The sequence below is a fragment of the Moschus berezovskii genome, chromosome 12 (genome assembly GCF_049115385.1).
Source record: "Moschus berezovskii isolate FMDL1 chromosome 12, NW_MosBer_1.0, whole genome shotgun sequence".
Lineage (NCBI taxonomy): Eukaryota > Metazoa > Chordata > Mammalia > Artiodactyla > Moschidae > Moschus > Moschus berezovskii.
Genome location: NC_142471.1, coordinates 28,905,176 through 28,925,352, shown reverse-complemented (window position 1 = coordinate 28,925,352; position 20,177 = coordinate 28,905,176). Strand labels below are relative to the sequence as shown.

The 20,177-nt window shown below is 41.0% G+C and overlaps 1 protein-coding gene across 3 annotated transcripts in view; it reads left to right on the top strand.

The window, feature by feature from the left end:
* The window catches only part of ASCC1 (activating signal cointegrator 1 complex subunit 1), a 105,943-nt gene that overhangs the window by 53,105 nt on the left and 32,661 nt on the right, over positions 1 to 20,177 (top strand). For all 3 annotated transcript variants that reach the window (XM_055425503.2, XM_055425502.2, XM_088841956.1), the window contains exon 8: positions 17,686 to 17,810. In XM_055425503.2, the coding sequence (XP_055281478.1) occupies positions 17,686 to 17,810 (125 nt within the window). The remainder of the gene's footprint in view (positions 1 to 17,685; positions 17,811 to 20,177) is intronic.

The following is a 20,177-nucleotide window of genomic DNA, read 5'->3' as shown; positions in this document are numbered from 1 at the left end:
TATTCTCTGTTACAAGTCTTAAATTTTTGTCAATGCCTTACTGTTATGAAACTAAAATCTGTGATAGCGTATAGTTAGGCAGTTAACATGAAGTTATATGGAAAATTTTCATGGATTACAGTGTTTCATTAAACAAAATAGTGAATTTTTCCTAATATAGGGCTTCAAGTCTGTTTTATCATACATAGATCATAGACTGCACAGTTTTGGTTTACCCTATTTGAGGTGACTCCCAGGGAAGAGAGGGTGGTCATTAAGTAAGGGTAATGAAATCATTACTTTGAGTGTTTCCGTTGAATTTGTTTAATGGTTAGATCCTTAGTTCTATAGAAGGTCTTTCAAGTATTTTGTTGTTCAGTCGCTAAGTCGTGTTTGACTCTTTGTGACCCCATGGACCGTAGCACACCAGGCTTCCCTGTCCTTCACTCTCTCCCAGAGTTTCCTCAAACTCATGTACATTGAGTCAGGGATGCTATCCAACCATCTCATCCTTTGTTACCCTCTTCTCTTCCTGCCCTCAATCTTTCCTAGGATCAGGGTCTTTTCCAGTTAGTCAGCTCTTGGTATCAGGTAGCCAAAGTATTGGAGCTTCAGCATCAGTCCTTCCAATGAATATTCAGAGTTGACTGCCTTGCTCTCCTTGCTGTCCATGGGACTCTCAAGAGTCTTCTCCAACACCACAGTTCAAAAGCATCAGTTCTTTGGCACTCAGCTTTCTTTATAGTCCAACTCTCACATCCATACATGACTGCTGGAAAAACCATAGCTTTGACTATACGGACCTTTGTCAGCAAAGTGATGTCGACTTTCAAGTATAGAAAAGAATTGCTTTTTGAAATGCGAAGGAAAATAAGAGCTATAGAAGCTAGATGTCTTTTGAAGACAGTGCTCAGACATAATTTGTCCTTACATTAATGGAAAGGAAAGGTCTTAGGAGGTGAATGTACCCTTTATGTTCCCACAGATCCAACCGAAGTGGGAGGGAAGGGGGTATTGCACAACCTTTGAAAAAATGACATAGGCTTTGTTGCCCAGTCATGTCCAATTCTTTGCGACCCCATGGACTGCAGCATGCCAGGCCCCTCTATCCCTCACCATCTCTCAAAGTTTGCCCCAGTTCATGTCCATTGCATCGGCGATGCCATCCAATCATCTCATCCTCTGATACCCTCTTCTTCTCTCAATCTTTTCCATCATCAGGGACTTTCCCAATGAGTCGGCTGTTTGCGTCAGATGACCAAAATACTGGAGTTTCAGCTTCAGCATCAGTCCCCTCCAATGAGTATTCAGAGTTGATTTCCCTTAAGATTGACTGGTTTGATCTCTTTGCTGTCCAAGAGACTCTCAGGAGTCTTCTCGAGCACCATAGTTAGAAGGCATCAGTTCTTCTGTGTTCTGCCTTTTTTATGGTCCAGCTCTCACAACTGTACATGACCACTGGGAATACCATAGCCATGACTATGCAGATCTTTGCCCATAGAATAATGTCTCTGCTTTTCAACACACTGTCTAGCTTTGTCATAACTTTCCTGCCAGGCCACAAACATCTTCAGATTTCAAGGCTTCAGTAACCATCTGTAGTGATTTTAGAGCCCAAGAAGAGGAAATCTGTCACTGCTTCCACCTTTTCCTTCTCTAATTGCCATGAAGTAATGGGGCTGGATGACATGATCTTAGTGTTTTTTTTTTTTCTTTTAATATTTAGTTTAAGCCAGCTCTTTCACTCTCCTCCTTCACCCTCATCAAGAGGCTTTTTAGTTCCTCTTCACTATGCCATTAGAGTGGTATCATCCACATACCTGAGGTTGTTGATGTTTCTCCTGCCTGTCTTGATTCCAGCTTGTAGCTCATCCAGCTTGCATCACTGCCTTGTTGTAGTGAAGGGGCTTGTGTAACTCGACGAAGCTATGAGCCATGTCATGTAGGCCCACCCAAGATGGACGGAACATAGCTGAGAGTTCTGACAAAATGTAATCCACTGGAGGAGGGAATGGCAAACTACCCCAGTATTCTTGCCTTGAGAACCTCATGAACCGTATCAAAGGACGTAGCCGTAGGCATGACAAAAGCTGGTTATAACCAACTAGGTAGAAGATGGCAGAAGATTTGACTTCCAGTGGACCTTGAGCCTTATTGTAACCTCATTGTAATACATTAGCATTAGGTAAGTGACACACCCACCAGCTCCATGACAGTTCCAAAGTGTGTGTTGGTTGTTCAGTTGTGTCTGACTCTTTGCGACCCCATGGACTACAGCCAGCTAGGCTCCTCTGTCCATGGAATTCTCTAGGCAAGAATAGTGTAGTGGGTAGCCATTCCCTTCTTCGGGGATCTTCCCAACCCAGGAATCTAACCTGGGTCTCCTCCATTGCAGGTAGATTCTTTACCTTCTGAGCCACCAGTTTGAAGGCTAGCCATAAAAGGTCAACATGTGGATGGTGACCTGATTCCTGGAAGTACCTGTGCTTTCCCAGAATAATTGGAATAATCGTACCACTCATTAGCTAATGAAATTACCCAGCCCTGTAAAAACTGACAACCCCATACTCTGGGGCCCCTTTTGCTTTTGGGGATGGCCCATGCTTTGTTCAGTGTGTTTCTTTGTAAATGAATTCACTTCTTGCCTATCACTTTGTGTCTCACTGAATTCTTTCTGTGATGAGATATCAAGAAGGTGAACTGCATTAAAGCCCTGAGGCCATCTGTGTGTCTGTTTCAAAACTGTGGGTTCAAGTCCCCATCTGAGTTGCATTGTTTCACAACCCTTACAGATTTTGCACACTTGCTATTATGAGGGCTTGTAAGTTGAAAAGTCATGTGAAATGTTGACTAAATCCACTAATAGGATCAACCAAGAACATTTTTTTTTTAATAATTCTCATCTCTCTTGGAGAAGGAAATGGCAACCCACTCCAGTATTTTGCCTGGAAAATCCCATGGACGGAGGAGCCTGGTAGGCTACAGTCCATGGGGTCACAAAGAGTCAGACGTGACTGAGTGACTTCACTTTCATCTCTCTTACTGCTCTGTTTTCTCTTTTTCCTTGCCCATTCCGCTTCCACAAGAAGAGACACATTTATGTTATTTCAAAAAGATTTGTAGATTCCCCTCCTCAAATTGCAGTGTCTACATTCTAAAGGAGATCAGTCCTGGGTGTTCATTGGAAGGACTGATGCTGAAACTGAAACCTCAATACTTTGGCCACCTCATGTGAAGAGTTGACTCACTGGAAAAGACTCTGATGCTGGGAGGGATTGGGGGCAGGAAGAGAAGGGGATGACAGAGAATGAGATGGCTGGATGGCATCACCGACTCGATGGAGGTGAGTTTGAGTGAACTCCGGGAGTTGGTGATGGACAGGGAGGCCTGGCGTGCTGTGATTCATGGGGTCGCAAAGAGTCGGACACGACTGAGCGACTGAACTGAAGGGACTTTATATATCTCTTATTTAACTCAACATTAAAACTATTTGAAGGCCTCCATTGTGCAAGGTATTTTGCAAGACTTTAAATTGATAGAGAAATGAATAAGACATAGCTCTGTTTTTAAGGTACATCCAATCATTTGTGTTTTTTTATGTGAAGAGACACTGTTCAATGCAGTCATGGAGGAGAGGCCTTGTTGTAATAAAAAAAAAATACTTAGCTTTCTCTGTATGGTTTCATATATTTTTAAATCAAAGATTCCCTTAAAATGCTTGACCATGAAGTACCTGACCTTCAAAAGAATGGAACCACTTAGATCAGATTTTTCCTCTGAAAACAGAGCTGGGACAGTATAGCTACACTTATTGTTAAATCCTTACATTTTGTAAAGCCTTGACTATATAGGGCATTTTCGTTCAACCGTTTTACTCATTTCTTAGTAGTCAAGTATTGCCAAGACTTAAGCATTGAACACAGTGGCTATTCTGTTCTGTCTCTTACTCTCACAGGCCTCCACCCTTGCCCCTCTAGAAGAATATCTTCCTCACATTAACTGAGTGCATGAAGCCAAGTCAACTTCCTTCCTTTTTGCCTCACAGTCTTCCTGTTTTCATCACACCCACCCCATTCAGTTTCACACTCATTCTGAAGAACACCGTGCATTATCTCTCATGAGGCTAATCCTTTATTTACTCTGGGACCCCATTCCTTCTTATCTCCACAAAGACCTGACTCCATCAGTTATTCTGTCTTGCAGGGCATTTCCAGTCCCCTTTTCCCTCAGGCATTTTTCAAGTGCCCAGGATGTGAGGTGCAGTAGACCCTAGGGATTCTTTATTATGGATGAGGGCAGATATCAGTAACTAGAATACGCTAGGGTGAAGACTGTTACTGAGATTCTGGAGGTGCATGGATGAGCAGCAAAAATATGCCTATGTGCGTGGAAATTTTGTAAAGGAAGGCTTCAGAAAGGAGGCTTCTTTCCTGAATGAGGAATTTGCCAGCTGAGGAAGTAGCATGTTAGGAAAAGGGAATAAATACCAAGTACAGATCTAGAGGCAGTGTGTGAAAGGAACATTGATCTTTGGTCATTTGTGTACTCAGTAAAACTTTATTAAATGTCTGCTCTGTGCTAGGCACTGTGTTAGGCTGTGAATATAAAATGGTGAGTAAAGCCAAACGTAGTCATTGCCTGATTTGTAGTTTACAGACTAATGGAGAAAACAGATGTTAATAAATAATACATAAATATATTGTTGCAAAGTGTGACACAGGTAAAGCAGGGGAAAAATGGTGCTCTTTTCAAGACAGAAAATATGAATGACAGTTTAGACCGCAGGAGGGCAGGATTAAGGAAAGCCTCTTTGAGGAATTAATACTGAATTGAGGTCTAAAAGAGTGAGAGTTTGCAGGCAAAGGAATGGTGGGAAATTCTAGGCAAAAGAAAATGTGGAACAGAAGCCCTGTGAGAGGAAAAACCCCAGCAAATTCCAGGTGTGGATGAAGCATAGTAAGGGAGCGGTAGGGTCACACGAGACGTCCATATGAAGAGATAAGAGGGGCTTGGATTGAGGCAGTAGCAAAGATGAGAGAAAAAAAGAATAAATGCACACAATGAATAAAAAGAAATCCATATCATGATAAATCACAATGGAAGTGAAGAACACTGAAGACAGAAGAGTTTAAAAGATGTCATCTATGGAGGATGGACTGTTATCAGGACTGCGGACTTCTCAGTATTAACAAGCCAGAGGACAGCGGGCTGTTTTCTAGAGAAAATGGCTGTCAACCTGGAATTATTTGCTCATTTAAAAAAACATCTTTAAAAAACAAAAGTGAAATAAAAACTTCTTGTGTCTAAGTGCTTTCTTTCCTTATTACTATCCTTCTTTTTCCTTAAGTAGACTCTAAAATTCTTGGAGGACAGAGGGTTTGTCGTCATCATTATAGCGTTTCTGTGATTATAAAACAATTTGGAAATATACGTTTACTTTTCCCCCCTCAAAAGTGGAAAGAGCGAGTAAGAGAGAAATAAACTAGATAGTCTGAATATATAAACATCTTATCAGTGGCTATTTTTGATAATAATTTTTTTTCTTTTTGCTTATCAGTAATTTTTTTTTTTTAATTAAAATGTTGGTAAAGCAGGCAAGTGTTACACTTGCTCAGATATACCTGGTATACTTCATCATACCGAGGTCAGTAGTAATCGGTATGTGCATGTAAGTGGTAGAGTTATGGTTTGACCCAAATGTGTTTGACTGTAAAGCCTGTGCTCATGGGGCAGAAAAGGGAGATTAAGAATAATTGGAGACAGACCACTGTTTTGAGAATTTTGGTGAAAAGAAGGTGAGAAAAGTGTAGTTAAATTCTACAGCTGTGCAGCCCAGCATCACTGTACTGTCTTCCAGTTTGCCATCTTCCTTTCATATTATTTTCTCTCAAAAAACTAAAGCCTCCCAGATTGGTAAAATGAAAATTAAATGGCTCCCTTTCCCCCTGCCCTGACTTTCCCTGTATTCTTCTGTGATAGATTATAAGCAGAGCAGATACTGCTGAGAGTCGCTGTCTGTGCATATTGTTTTATACAAACTGGACCACATTATTCATATTATTCTATAGTTCTTTTCAAGAAACATTACTTAGACACTACTTTTATGTCATTGTGTATAGATCCTACTACTCCATCAGCTTTTCCAAGAATTAGCCTATATACAGTAGGACTGACTTAAAAATCTCCCATCATCTTACATCATTCTTTGAATTAGTTCATATTCTTCAGTCTAGTAGTTAGGATCTTGGAGGATGAAACCAACTTAATATTTCAACTTGATCTTCCACTATCTTGCACTTGCCCCAAGCCCTTGCCAGCTTCACTGCTTGTTGATGATCCTTTGTATCTTTCTTAACGTCGTTTCTTATGACTAAAATTTATGTGTTACTCCTCATCTCTTTTTGTCCTTGCTATCCTTCCTTCTTTTTGCTCAAGTAGACTTTAAGATTCTTGGGGGCAGGGAGTGTCTTATTTCAGTATTATATATCCACTAGCTTTTATAATTCATGGCTTATAATCAGTGTTCAGTGCATGTTTATTTATTTAAGTGATTTACTTATTCAACTGATTTTCAAAGGTGAGGTGAGTCTGGTTAACTTCCTCTTCTCACCCCATCCTCCTGGTAACCTTTTCTGGTCTCAACCTCACAGTACTGTCTTCCACCTTTAAATTACCAAAACACCTTGTATTGTTTGTGTCATTACCAATGTCCTCTTTATAGTTATTTTAATAGATTTTAAGTTCCTTAATGACAGGAACTGTGTTTGCTTAGTTTTTAATTCTGTTAGTGACTGGCGTAATGCCTATATACAGTGAGCACTCAGGAAATGTTAATTGGATAGAACTGAGTTAAATTGGGGGGGGGTGGCAAACAAAAGCCTAGAATTTGTACTTTCTAGGGAGTCAGTGATCATTCTGCTGTACATCTCCAAGCCTATGGAATGTTTGAGTGCTGATAAGCCTTTAAACTAAGAGCTCAGATTCAAGACATTAATAACTGGCTTCTGTTTTCAAACACACAGTTCTGTCAAAATGATAAAGCTGCTTAAAAATAATTTGTTATTTTTCTCACAGCAGCCCTGTTATTTTTAATTCACTTATGAGGATGCAAAGTCATAGAGAAGCTTTGTGTCTTTTATAATCAACCAGGGAAGGATCAGTGAAGTAGGAATTGAAAGACTATACTGTTAGAAATATACTGACATACTGTCAAATGTAGTATCTGTGACAGCAGCCTAAAATTTAATGTGTGTTTCTAAGCACCCTTAAGTTCTTTTAATAGATCTCCAAAGATTTGTCATCTGTGAATTCATGCATACATACCTGCAACAGCTATTCATCGAGCACTAATGATTTGTCAGTTAGGCATTAACTTGGGTGCCAGTTAATCCTTGGGTGCCAGGAGAAGGCAGTGAATAAGATAAAGAGCCGGCTTCATGGAGTGCACAGTTAATTGACAGCAGAGCAGCACTGGCTGCCAGGAGCCTTGGAGTCCCTTTCTCTCTGTCATGACTGAGCACCTCAACCTGTCTGCTTCATTTCCTCTTGTCTAAAATGAGCAGGTTACAGTAGAACATTCTAAAGCACTTTAGTCTCTAAAAGTTCTGAGTCTGTAAGTTTGGCAGGAGTCTTAATTTTCCAGAAAGACAAAGCTGGAAACTGGACTCTTTCATTTGATCAATTTAATTTCCTTCCTCTAGTATTAACATGCTTGCTGTTTCTCTCCATCTGAGCTCCCTGTCCACTTCTTTAATAGACAAGAAGCAACAGGGAGGCATCATTCTGTTGTGATTTGAAATTGAGGGGCATTTTGCAGTGCTTGATTATGTTTAGACTTGTTGCAATATTTTAAAGTTTATGAGGTGGTGTTAGTTAATCAGAAACTTTAGACATGATAATGTAGGTCCTGGCTTGGAGAGCCACATGCACAGTTAATTAAATCAATTAACTGCAAAATCAGATTATGTGCATTGTGAATATATTTTATTTTCCCTTTAGGAATGTAGGAACATTCTCCATCCTTATCAATGTATATTATTGGTTAACCCTTTTGGTTAATATACTGGTTTAAATACTTGAGAAAAATATTTTATATCATGGGGAAATATTCAGGGTATATTAAATAAGCAGGTTACAGAAAACTGTTTTGTCTTTTTAAAATTGATATATGTCTGTAGCAAAAGACTTAAAAATTATCTAACCCCCAAATAAGTGTTTTATCTGTGGAGGGTAAGGTTTTTTTTTCTCCTTTTCTGCTTTTTGCATTGTTTTTTTTTATAACAAGCGTATTATTTTTGTAATCAGAAAAAGATTAAGACAACTGTGTAAGGAAGCACAGCATCTGTTTTAACTGGCTTCCATGCCTTTAGTTTTCCCCTCGTGTATCTTGCTTCATACAGTCTCACCTGGCTTTCTTAGGCCTGCCAAGAATGCGGCAACCCTGCCTGACACACAGGAGCCTTCACAGCCTGCTTCCACCTGTCTCTGTTTCATCACTGCCCTTCTCTCTCCACAGAATTTCTCATGATGCGGGAGTATGGTTTATTCTTTGATATACACTCTTTCAGTTGTTCAGGACAAAAATTCTTTTGGAATCATTATCTTCAACTCCTGACTGCAATGTATTAGAAAAGCCACCATGCTCCTTGCCACCCGCACTGGTGCCACGCCCGCCACCTGGGTTGTGACAGCCTCTGGACTGCCTTCCTTCTTTGCCCACTACTGTCTGTCCTCCATAGGGCCATAAGAGGTTTCCTTTTAAACGTCAGTCAGATTATGTCCTTCTTTTGCTGAAAACTCTCCACAAGCTCATTACCTCTCCTGGAATAAAAGACAAGTCCTTACAGAAGCCTGAGAGCCTTATGGAAGCCCGTGACCTGGTCCTCCCTCTCGTCAGCTCTCCTCACAGCTTCACTCCTTACACTGACTACTTACTGTCCCTCTGTCACGCCATGCTGCCTCATATGGCTGTATTTGCTGTTCCTTTTCTCTGAAATGCTGTTCCTTTAGGTCTGTGCTCAAGTGTCACTTTATCAGGGAAGCCATCCCTGATCACCGTGTCTAAAATAGTACACTCACCATCAGACCCTTTCTCCTCTCTCTCTCCCATTTTGTTTTCTTCATGATGCTTAGCACCACCTGATGTCATGTATGTGTTTATTTATTGTTTGTCTTCTTCCACCAGAATGTAAGCCACTCAAGGGCAGGGACTTGTTCCACTCATCTCTGTGTTCCTATCACCTATGACACACCAGCCCTTCTTGTTCCATTTGAGATCTTGTTCTATCAATCCCCTCTTTTGCTTCAAGTTTCATCTTCCATCTCTGTTGGATAGTTTTCTTGTTGTCAGTAAGCATTTTCAACTCTTTCTCCTCATTGAAACCAAACGCAAACAACCTGCCCTTGATTCTTTATCTAGTTACCAAGGCAATTAGTTTTTTCCCTTCCTTATAAGTTCCTTGAGTTTATGTGCCTGTATCCCTTCCCTGTCTCACTGGCCTCTCCCTTGGTCCTCTGCAGTAAGGCTTCTATTGCCGGTATGCCAGTGAAACTGCTCTAGCAAATAATGTTATGATTTTAAGAAATAAGTATGCATCTTTTGCTCCTTTTCTTACTTTACTTTTCTATAGCATTGTACTATACTGAGTATTCCTCCCTCCCCTGCCTCCACCTACCTTTGGTAATTCTCCTTTCAGCCTTTCTGAAGTTTTCCTTTTCTTGTTCCTCATCCTTATTTTTTTAATTGAAGGATAATTACTTTACAGAATTTTATTTTCTGTCAAGCCTCAACATGAATCAGCCATAGGTATATCATATGTCCCCTCCCTTTTGAACCTCATTCCCATCTCCCGCCTCATCCCACCCCTCTCGGGAGATACAGAGCCCCTGTTTGAGTTTCCTGAGCCATACAGCAAATTCCCATTGGCTGTTTTACATACGGTCGTGTAAGTTTCTGTGTTACTCTCTCCATACATCTCACCCTCTCCTCCCCTCTCCCCATGTCCATAAGTCTGTTCTGCATGTCTATTTCTCCACTGCTGCCCTGCATATAAATTCTAGAGTACCATTTTTCTAGATTTCATATATGTGCATTAGAATATGATATTTATTGTTCTCTTTCCGACTCACTTCACTCTGTATAATAGACTCTAGGTTCATCTACCTCATTAGAACTGATTCAGATGTGTTCCTTTTTTTGGCTGAGTAATATTCCATTGTGTATATGTACCACAACTTCTTTATCCATTCATCTGTTGATGGACATCTAGGTTGCTTCCATGTTCTAGCTATTGTAAATAGTGCTTCACTGAACAATGGGATACATGTGTCTTTTTCAGTTTTGGTTTCCTCAGGGTACATGCTTAGGAGTGGGATTGCTGGTCATGTGGTGGCTTTATTCCTAGTTTTTAAAGAAATCTCCATACTGTCTTCCATAGTGGCTGTATCAATTTACATTCCCACCAACAGTGCAAGAACATTCCCTTTTCTCCACACCCTCTCTAGCATTTATTGTTTGTAGACTTTTTGATGATGGCCATTCTAACCGGTGTGAGGTGATATCTCATTGTAGTTTTGATTTGCATTTCTCTAATAATGAGCGATGTTGAGCATCTTTTCATGTGTTTGTTAGCCATCTGTATGTCTTCTTTGAAAAAAATGTCTGTTTAGGTCTTTTCCCCACTTTTTGATTGGATTGTTTTTCTTGCATTGAGTTGTATGAGCTGCTTGTATATTTTGGAAATTAATCCTTTGTCAGTTGTTTCATTTGTTATTATTTTTTCCCATTCTGAGGGTGGTCTTTTCACCTTACTTATAGAGAAAAGGAAAGATATAAGCATCTGAATGCAGAGTTCCAAAGAATAGCAAGGAGAGATAAGAAAGCCTTCCTCAGTGATCAATGCAAAGAAATAGAGGAAAACAACAGAATAGGAAAAACAAGAGACCTCTTCAAGAAAATTAGAGATTCCAAGGGAACATTTCATGCAAAGATGGGCTCGACAAAGGACAGAAATGGTATGGACCTAACAGAAGCAGAAGATATTAAGAAGAGGTGGCAGGAATACACAGAACTGTACAAAAAAGATCTTCACGACCAAGATAGTCACGATAACGTGATCACTGACCTAGAGCCAGACATCTTGGAATGTGAAGTCAAGTGGGCCTTAGAAAGCATCACTACGAACAAAGCTAGTGGAGGTGATGGAATTCCAGTTGAGCTATTTCAAGTCTTGAAAGATGATGCTGTGAAAGTGCTGCACTCAATATGCCAGCAGATTTGGAAAATTCAGCAGTGGCCACAGGACTGGAAGAGGTCAGTCTTCATTCCAGTCCCAGAGAAAGGCAATGCCAAAGAATGCTCAAACTACCGCACAATTGCACTCATCTCACACGCTAGTAAAGTCATGCTCAAAATTCTTCAAGCCAGGCTTCAGCAGTATGTAAACCGTGAACTCCCAGATGTTCAAGCAGGTTTTAGAAAAGGCAGAGGCACCAGAGATCAAATTGCCAACATCCGCTGGATCATGGAGAAAGCAAGAGAGTTCCAGAAAAACATCTATTTCTGCTTCATTGACTATGCCAAAGCCTTTGACCGTGTGGATCACAATAAACTGTGGAACATTCTGAAAGAGATGGGAATCCCAGACCACCGGACCTGCCTCTTGAGAAACCTGTATGCAGGTCAGGAAGCAACAGTTAGAACCGGACATGGAACAACAGACTGGTTCCAAATAGGAAAAGGTGTACGTCAAGGTTGTATATTGTCACCTTGCTTATTTAACTTATATGCAGAGTACATCATGAGGAACTCTGGGCTGGAAGAAGCACAAGCTGGAATCAAGATTGCTGGCAGAAATATCAATAACCTCAGATATGCAGATGACACTACCCTTATGGCAGAAAGTGAAGAGGAACTCAAAAGCCTCTTGATGAAAGTGAAAGAGGAGAGTGAAAAGGTTGGCTTGAAGCTCAACATTCAGAAAACAAAGATCATGGCATCTGGTCCCATCACTTCATGGGAAATAGATGGAAAAACAGTGGAAACAGTGTCAGACTTTGTTTTTTTGGGCTCCAAAATCACTGCAGATGCTGATTGCAGCCATGAAATTAAAAGACGCTTGCTCCTTGGAAGGAAAGTTATGACCAACCTTGATAGTATATTAAAAAGCAGAGACATTACTTTGCCAACCAAGGTCCGTCTAGTCAAGGCAATGGTTTTTCCCGTGGTCATGTATGGATGTGAGAGTTGGACTGTGAAGAAAGCTGATCGCCGAAGAATCGATGCTTTTGAACTGTGGTGTTGGAGAAGACTCTTGAGAGTCCCTTATACTGCAAGGAGATCCAACCAGTCCATTCTAAAGGAGATCAATCCTGGATGTTCATTGGAGGGACTGATGCTAAAGCTGAAACTCCAACACTTTGGCCACCTCATGCGACGAGTTGACTCACTGGAAAAGTCTCTGATGCTGGGAGAGGTTGGGGGCGGGAGGAGAAGGGGACGACGGAGAATGAGATGGCTGGATGGCATCACCGACTCTGTGGACATGAGTTTGAGTGTACTCCGGGAGTTGGTGATGGACAGGGAGGCCTGGCGTGCTGTGATTCATGGGGTCGCGGAGAGTCAGACACGACTGAGCGACTGAACTGAACTGAACTGAATAGTTTCCTTTGCTGTGCAAAAGCTTTTAAGTTTAATCAGGTCCCACTTGTTAACTTTTGTTTTTATTTCCATTCCTCTAGGAGGTGGGTCATAGAGGATCTTGCTTTGATTTATGTCATCGAGTGTTCTGTCTATATTTTCCTCTAAGAGTTTTATAGCTTCTGGTCTTACATTTAGGCCTTTAATCCATTTTGAGTTTATCTTTGTGTTTGGTGTTAGGAAGTGTTCTAATTTCATTCTTTTATGTGTCGCTGTCCCTTTTTCCCAGCACCAATTATTGAAGAGGCTGTCTTTGCCCCATTGTATATTCTTGCCTCCTTTGTCAAAAATAAGGTATCCATAGGTGCATGAGTTTATTTCTGGGCTTTCTATATTGTTCCATTGGTCTATATTTCTGTTTTTGTGCCAGTACCATACTGTCTTGATGACTCTAGCTTTGTAGTATAATCTGAAGTCAGGAAGGTTGATTCCTCCAGCTCCATTCTTCTTTCTCAAGACTATTTTGGCTGTTCGGGGTCTTTTGTGTTTCCATATGAATTCTGAAATTTTTCTAGTTCTGTGAAAAATGCCATTGGTAATTTGCTGGGGTTCACATTGAATCTGTAGATGGCATTTGGTAGTATAGTCATTTTCACAGTATTGATTCTTCCTGCCCAGGAACATGGACTATCTCTCCACCTGTTTATGTTGTCTTTAATTTCTTTTATCAGTGTCTTATAATTTTCTGTGTATAGTTCTTTTTGTCTCCTTAGGTAAGTTTATTCCTAGATATTTAATTCTTTTTGTTGCAAAGGTGAATGAGATTGATTCCTTAATTTCTCTTTCTGGTTATTCACTGTTAGTATATAGAAATGCAAGTGATTTCTGTGTATTGGTTTTGTATCCTGCAACTTTGCTAAATTCACTGATTAGCTCTAGTAATTTTCTGATCATCCTTATTGATTGTCCTTTTGGCCCCTTACATAGGAGTGTCCCATAAGGTCTCTGTTCTTAGCTGTCTTCTTGCTCTGACTCCTCCTCACCCTGTGGTTGCATCTTTCCCACACTTTTAACTACTGTTTTTGCACTGACGACTCCCAAGTCTGTCTTTGACCCAGCTTTTTCTCTTGAGCCTCAGGCTTGTTATTTCCATCTCTCTCCTGGACATGTCCCACTCGATACCCAGTGCCACAGATGCAGAAGTATACACACTGTTAACCCTCTCTCCACCACTTCCCACCTTGGTCAGTGACCCACCTGGTCATTCATTTAAGGTGTGCTCTTGGGAGTGGCTCTTGGCTGCTTCCTCTCCTGTAACACTGTCGTGTCTGTGGGTCCCAGCTTCTCTCTCACAAGCTCTTTTGAGTATTAATACATAGCGTTGTCTCTGCTCTCCCTGTCCCTGCCATAGTTTAGATGTTCATTCCTTTCTCCTTTATAGTATGGTCCTCTGAAGCCAGACTGCGTGGGTTCTCATTTTGGATATATCACTTATTAGTTATGTGACTTTGGTCAAATTTTATAACTTCTCTGTGCCTCAGTTTCCTCACTTGTAAGACAGAGATAATTTATCATGAAGATTAAATGATTTAAGAGATACAAAGTGCTTAGAATAGCCTGACACATCATGTTTGTTATTATTTCTATTATTAATACCACCTAGCTGACCTCAGTACCACTGGTCCCTTCCCTTCTGAAGCATTTTCCAGTCTTCCACAGTGTGAGATTAATGAATGGACATCTGAAAACATCATTTCCTTTTAAAAACTTTCCATGGCTTCCCATTCTCTGACCACTTGCTTACATCCAGTTCATTTCCACTGTTCTTTTTCTCTCACTTGTTACAGTTATATTAAGTAATTGGTAGTTTTCAAGGTAATCTGTGGTCTTGCATGCCTTGGCGTCTTTGCACACTATTTCTCCTGCTTGATGTGTCCTTCCTTCCCTGGTTTCATCAGCAAATCTTTAATGATCCTTCAAGACCATACTTATTTTAACATTCAGTTCTCAGTTTTTAATCAGTCAAATGCATGAGTTAACCAATCATAGCAAGTAGTTACAGAAAGTGTAGTACAGTGGTGCTCTGGCAGATACAAGACAGATATGCTGTTGAGGAGCAGACAGTCCAGTGGGGGAACAAGACAGACAAACGTGAAACATTAAGGGACTATCCTTGGGAAGGTTAAGTAGAGCCTACTTAGTGGGGTGGCATTTCAGAGAAGAGCAAACTCTTTGCTCATGGATACCGAGGGGTGGTTGTGTTAGGTACTTAGAAAGACTTCGTGGAAGAGTGGGATTTTAATTGGGCTTGGAAGGATAATTAAATCTGTATAGATGGAGGGAAGGGGAAGTGGGCGTGTGGGGCCCAGGTAACAGAAGGCACAGAGGCGGCAGTTGGCAAGCTGCTCAGTGGAGGAAGCCTGGTAGGAAAGTGTGCATGTTGAGGAGTATGAGGATGTGAGGCTGCCCCACAGCAAATGCTGTGGCAGGCGGCAGGGAGTCACGGGGTCTTCAGAGCAGGAAATATCCCTGGGTTCTGGTATGACCTATGCCAAACTGTACTGAGGCAAAAGGAAAACTCAGTAATACTGATCCTGCCTTCATTCAGAAATGTGGTATTTTGTTCATCATGAGTTTTTTTGCATTAATTTTGAGTTTAAAAAATATTCTATTAAAACTTTATCTATTTTATAAAAAAAAATTAGTTCCTGTGATTACTGCATTTTTTGGCACATCCTTAAATTGTGTGCCTCAGGCAAGTGTCTCACTTACCTCACCCTCGTCCTAGCCCTGTGTTCTGTTTCTGGAGGTCAGTGAGGGTATGGATATTTATTTTATTATTATTAATTATAGCCTGTTGTTGCTGTTCAGTCGCTCAGTCATATCTGACTCTTTGCGACTCCATGGATTGCAGCACACCAGGCTCCCCTGTCCTTCACCATCTCCCGGAGCTTGCTCAAACTCATGTCCATTGAGTCAGTAATGCCATTCAGCCATTTCATCCTCTGTCATCCCCTTTTCCTCCTGCCTTCAATCTTTCCTACCATCAGGGTCTTTTCTAATGAGTCAGCTCTTTGTATCAGGTGGCTTACTCATGTTTAAATATTTTTGGTTAGTAGATGGCATTTAATAAAAACAAGATAAAGAAGTTAGAATTATAAAAACATTAATTTGGAACTTTGGAGCCTGAAAAACATGAAAGGGAAAAGACACCTTTGTGCTTCTGAGTTAATCTCTACGGGAGGATAACCCCCTCTGCTTCAGCATATGAGTGCAAACAGAAAATGGTTGTTTTGCCCACGTTCTATAACTGAGAGATAGGGGTACCGGAGGCTGCCTCCTTGTGGATATAGGCATTGGGCAACTCAGCTGTTGCAACCAGAGATTCTGCCCCATGGCCTCAGGAAAACTCCCACAGATGGGCCATGCAAGGTGAGCTTGACCCACTTCTCACATAAAACAGACCCATCAAACCTGCTCAAAGAGAACCCACTCACTGGGCCACAGTGTTTTACCACAGGCCATGGGCATCCCAGGTGGCACAGTGGTAAAGAATCCACCTGCCAATGTAGGAGACGCAAGAGACTCAGGTTCAATCTTTGGGTCTGGAACGTCCCCTAGAGTAGGAAATGGCAGCCCACTCCAGTATTCTTGCCTGAGAAATCCCATGGACAGAGGAGCCTGGTGGCCTACAGTCTATGGAGTCGCAAAGAATTGGACACAAGTGAGCACACACACATGGCCCAAGAAGCAGTGGAAGATCCACAAACCCTCCAAATGTCTCAGGGCCACTTGCATCTGGAAAAAGAGGTTGTGTGTACACAAGAGCATTACTAGTATGTACACCTAAAATGTAAAAACTAAAAAAAGTGAAATCTATTGTTCATTAGTACACTGGTGACAAATGAAAGATATTGAGCCAGGAAACTTAGACTGCAGTACAAATCTCAAAAAAGAAAAAACCAAGGAAAAGTTGAAAGGAACACACTGCTCTCTGTGCTCATTGCCAGGTGTGCTGTTCTGTCATTTGATGCAGACATCCCCGTCAACACCTGTGTTCAGAGAGAACTTCACCAAGCTCAGGGTGGATTTTTGGGCACAATATGTAAAAGCCACAGGCTGAACTTCACCATCAGATAAGTGGATGGTCACATAAGATGGCTGTTTTCTGAATACTCCAACCAAGATCTACTCCACCATACCCTTGCTGGAATAATGACCCCTTCTCAGTGGCACAACTGGCAAAATTCTTCAGAATTGAAGGGGAGATAAAAAAGAGTTTTTCGGACAAACAAAAAGTGAAGGAGTTCATCACCACTAGACCAGCCTTATAAGAAGTGTTAAAGGGAGTCCTTTAAGCTGCTGATCAGAACATCTGAACAAAGGGAAAAATTCTTGTACAAGAATCGTTTCTAGTGGAGGTATTGGATTGAACAGCCATCATCAAGACAGAACTCATCCACTACAGAGCCCTTGTGCTTAGAGCCAGCTGGAGTCCCTTTGGAGTATCAGTCGTGGTGCCTGTGGATTTTCCTGTGGTCATCTTCACTGGTACCGCACTTCTGCCTCTTTGATGGAGTGGCCAGGGCTGCCAGGATCTTCACAGTACATGCTCCTTCCCAGTGAGCAAATGTCTTATTCGAGTTGTGGCAGACCTCGTTTGATCCTGGCAGAAACACATCAGTCATGGTAGCTTTTGGTTCTGTGACTGATCGACCATTAAAGCACTTTCTTTCAGGCCGCTGTCTGTTGAACCTGGCTGCTTGCACCCGATTTCCAAGATGATAAACTTCCATGTTTCTTCAAGACCATGCTTAAGCCTCCTGTGAAAACCTGGCCCCTCCAAATACAGTTGGTCACTCCCTTAACACTCACCATGATGTCTGCAGTTGTTTCCAGGTCTGTTATCCACACAAAGCTGTGCGTTTCATGATGGTGGGGACTGCAGACTTCTTTTGAGGGCTTTGTGCAGTAATCGGCTCAGAGCAGATGCCCTGTAAATGTTGAATTTGTAATCGGGGTTCAGGAGTTGAGTAAGGTTTCTGTGCTTCTTTCTTTAATTTCCGCAGGCTGCAGGAGTTGGTTGATCGAGTGCTGGAACGTTTTCAGGCATCTGGACTAATAGTGAAAGAGTGGAATAGTGTGAAACTCCATGCTACAGTCATGAATACTCTGTTCAGGAAAGACCCCAATGGTAAGTGCTCCATAGAACCACAGTACAGTATGTGACCAGCAAGGTCTAATGATATCCCTGGGGTTTGAGGAGAATGGGCTATCAAAGGATCTCTGACATATCTTCTTTTTTATATCCGTTATCTTGTTTTGATGAGTACAGTGGAGGAGGGCAGGGACATACCGTGCATGGGACTATATAGCTTCTCAAATCTTGTACTCTTCTTGCACATAAGGTTGCTGCTGCTGCTGCTAAGTCACTTCAGTCATGTCCGACTTTGTGCAACCCCACAGACAGAAGCCCGCCAGGCTCCCCCATCCCTGGGATTCTCCAGGCAAGAACACTGGAGTGGGTTACCATTTCCTTCTCCAATGCATGAAAGGAAAAAGTGAAAGTGAAATCGCTCAGTCGTATCCGACTCTTTGCGACCCCATGGAGTGCAGCCTACCAGGCTCCTCCATCCATGGGATTTTCCAGGCAAGAGTACTGGAGTGGGGTGCCATTGCCTTCTCCACATAAGGTTGCTAGATGTAGCAAATAAAAATGCAGGATTCCTAAGTAAATTTTAGGTGGACAGTGAATAATTGTTTTAGTGTAAGTATGTCCTAAGAAATGCATGGCAGCTTTTTTTTTTTTTTAGAATCAAGAGAAGATTAACTAATAAAAGTAAGTGTTAGAGCAGTGATTCTCAAGTAGGGGCAGTTTTGTCCTCCCAGAGGACATTTGGATTCTCTGGAGACACTTTGGTGCCACAGTTAGGGAGATGGGCTTGGGTTGCTGCTGGCATCTATGCATAGAGGCTGGGGTGCTGCTTGTCCCTCTGCAGTGCCCAGGACGAGCCCCTCATAATGAAGAATTTTTCAGCCCTGAATGTCAGTAGCACCACGGTTGAGAAACTTTGTGTTAATTTTTTTCCCCTCCTGAATCTAAAAGCCTTCATATAAAAATGCCTTGTTTTAACCCTTTATTTGGGATAATAATCTGCATTTTAAAAAGGATTACTTTTCTTCCCATCCCCACCTGCCAAGTGAAAGCTGTCTGGCACATTCAGCATCTGTTTGAAGAGGAGCTACAAATTTAAGTTATGTGCAGCTTCTTCTTTAAAGCCTGTTGTTCAAAATATACCACCACCAAAACCCCATATTTAGGTTTTATTACCTTTGTTAGGACTGACCTTGGTTTTAGAAAGTCTTCATTGGAAGAGGACTTCATCAGGACTCCATTAGAACACATGAACTATTTAAGATTTAGAGTTTAGAACAGTTTTTGTATTCCTTTTTGCCAAAGTGCATCTTTTAATTTCCCTCAGATACATATCAGAGATCTCAACTGTAAGTTGGTTTGGTTTGATAAGAGCCATTGTAGGACTGAGAGATACGTAGCTATCCAGTTCTTAGCTCTAGTGTTACTTTTTTTTTTGATGCTAGATTGTATTTTAAGACTTTTTAAAATAAATTGTTGTCTTTAAATCTTAGTTCAGAGCTCTTCTATTTCATTTCCCATTATTACCTAACCTCTTAACATAAAAGAGTTGAATTATATAGGAATCTGTTTCTTTTAAATTGTGTGGATCCAGATGTATATTCAGTTGGCACCAGAGCTTCATATAGGAAAATATTCTGTGTTGACAGTCTAGTTATCCTTTCCTATTGACAGATATTTTAAATGTAACAGCTTTATTGAGATATAATTCATATAGTATATAATTTATCCATTTAACATACATAATTCAGTAATTTTTAGTATAGTGAATTATGCAGCCTTTACCACAGTACATCTTGAAACATTTTTATCACCCCAGAAAGAAACTCTCTAGTTACTGGCAGTGACTCCCCATTTTCCCCTTACTGTTTAGTCCGTAACACCACCAGTCTGCTTTCTGTCCAATGAATTTGCCTTTTCTGCATATTTCACATAAATATTGATAGACTCATGCAATATGTGATCTTCTGTGACTGGCTTCTTTCACTTAGCATAATGTTTATAAGGTTCATCCATGTTACAGTGTCATTCCTTTTTATTACCAAAAAATAACCCATTGTATGGACATACCACATTTTATTTATCCATTCAGCAGTTGATGGACATTTGTATTGTTTCCGCTTTTGGGCTATTATGAATAATGCTGCTGTAAACATTTATGTTCGTGTTTTTATGTTTTCACTTCTATTAAGTAAATATTTAAGAGTGAAATTTCAGAGTCATGATTTACACAAAGTTGTAACTTTTTGAGTAACTGCCAGACTGTTTTCCACAGTGCCTGCACCATTTTACATTCCCACAAGCAGTACAGTAGCCCTTCCTTATCTGCAGGAGATATGTTCCAAGGTCCCCAGTGGATACCTGAAACCATATACCAGACATCCTATATTTTTCCTATGCATGAAT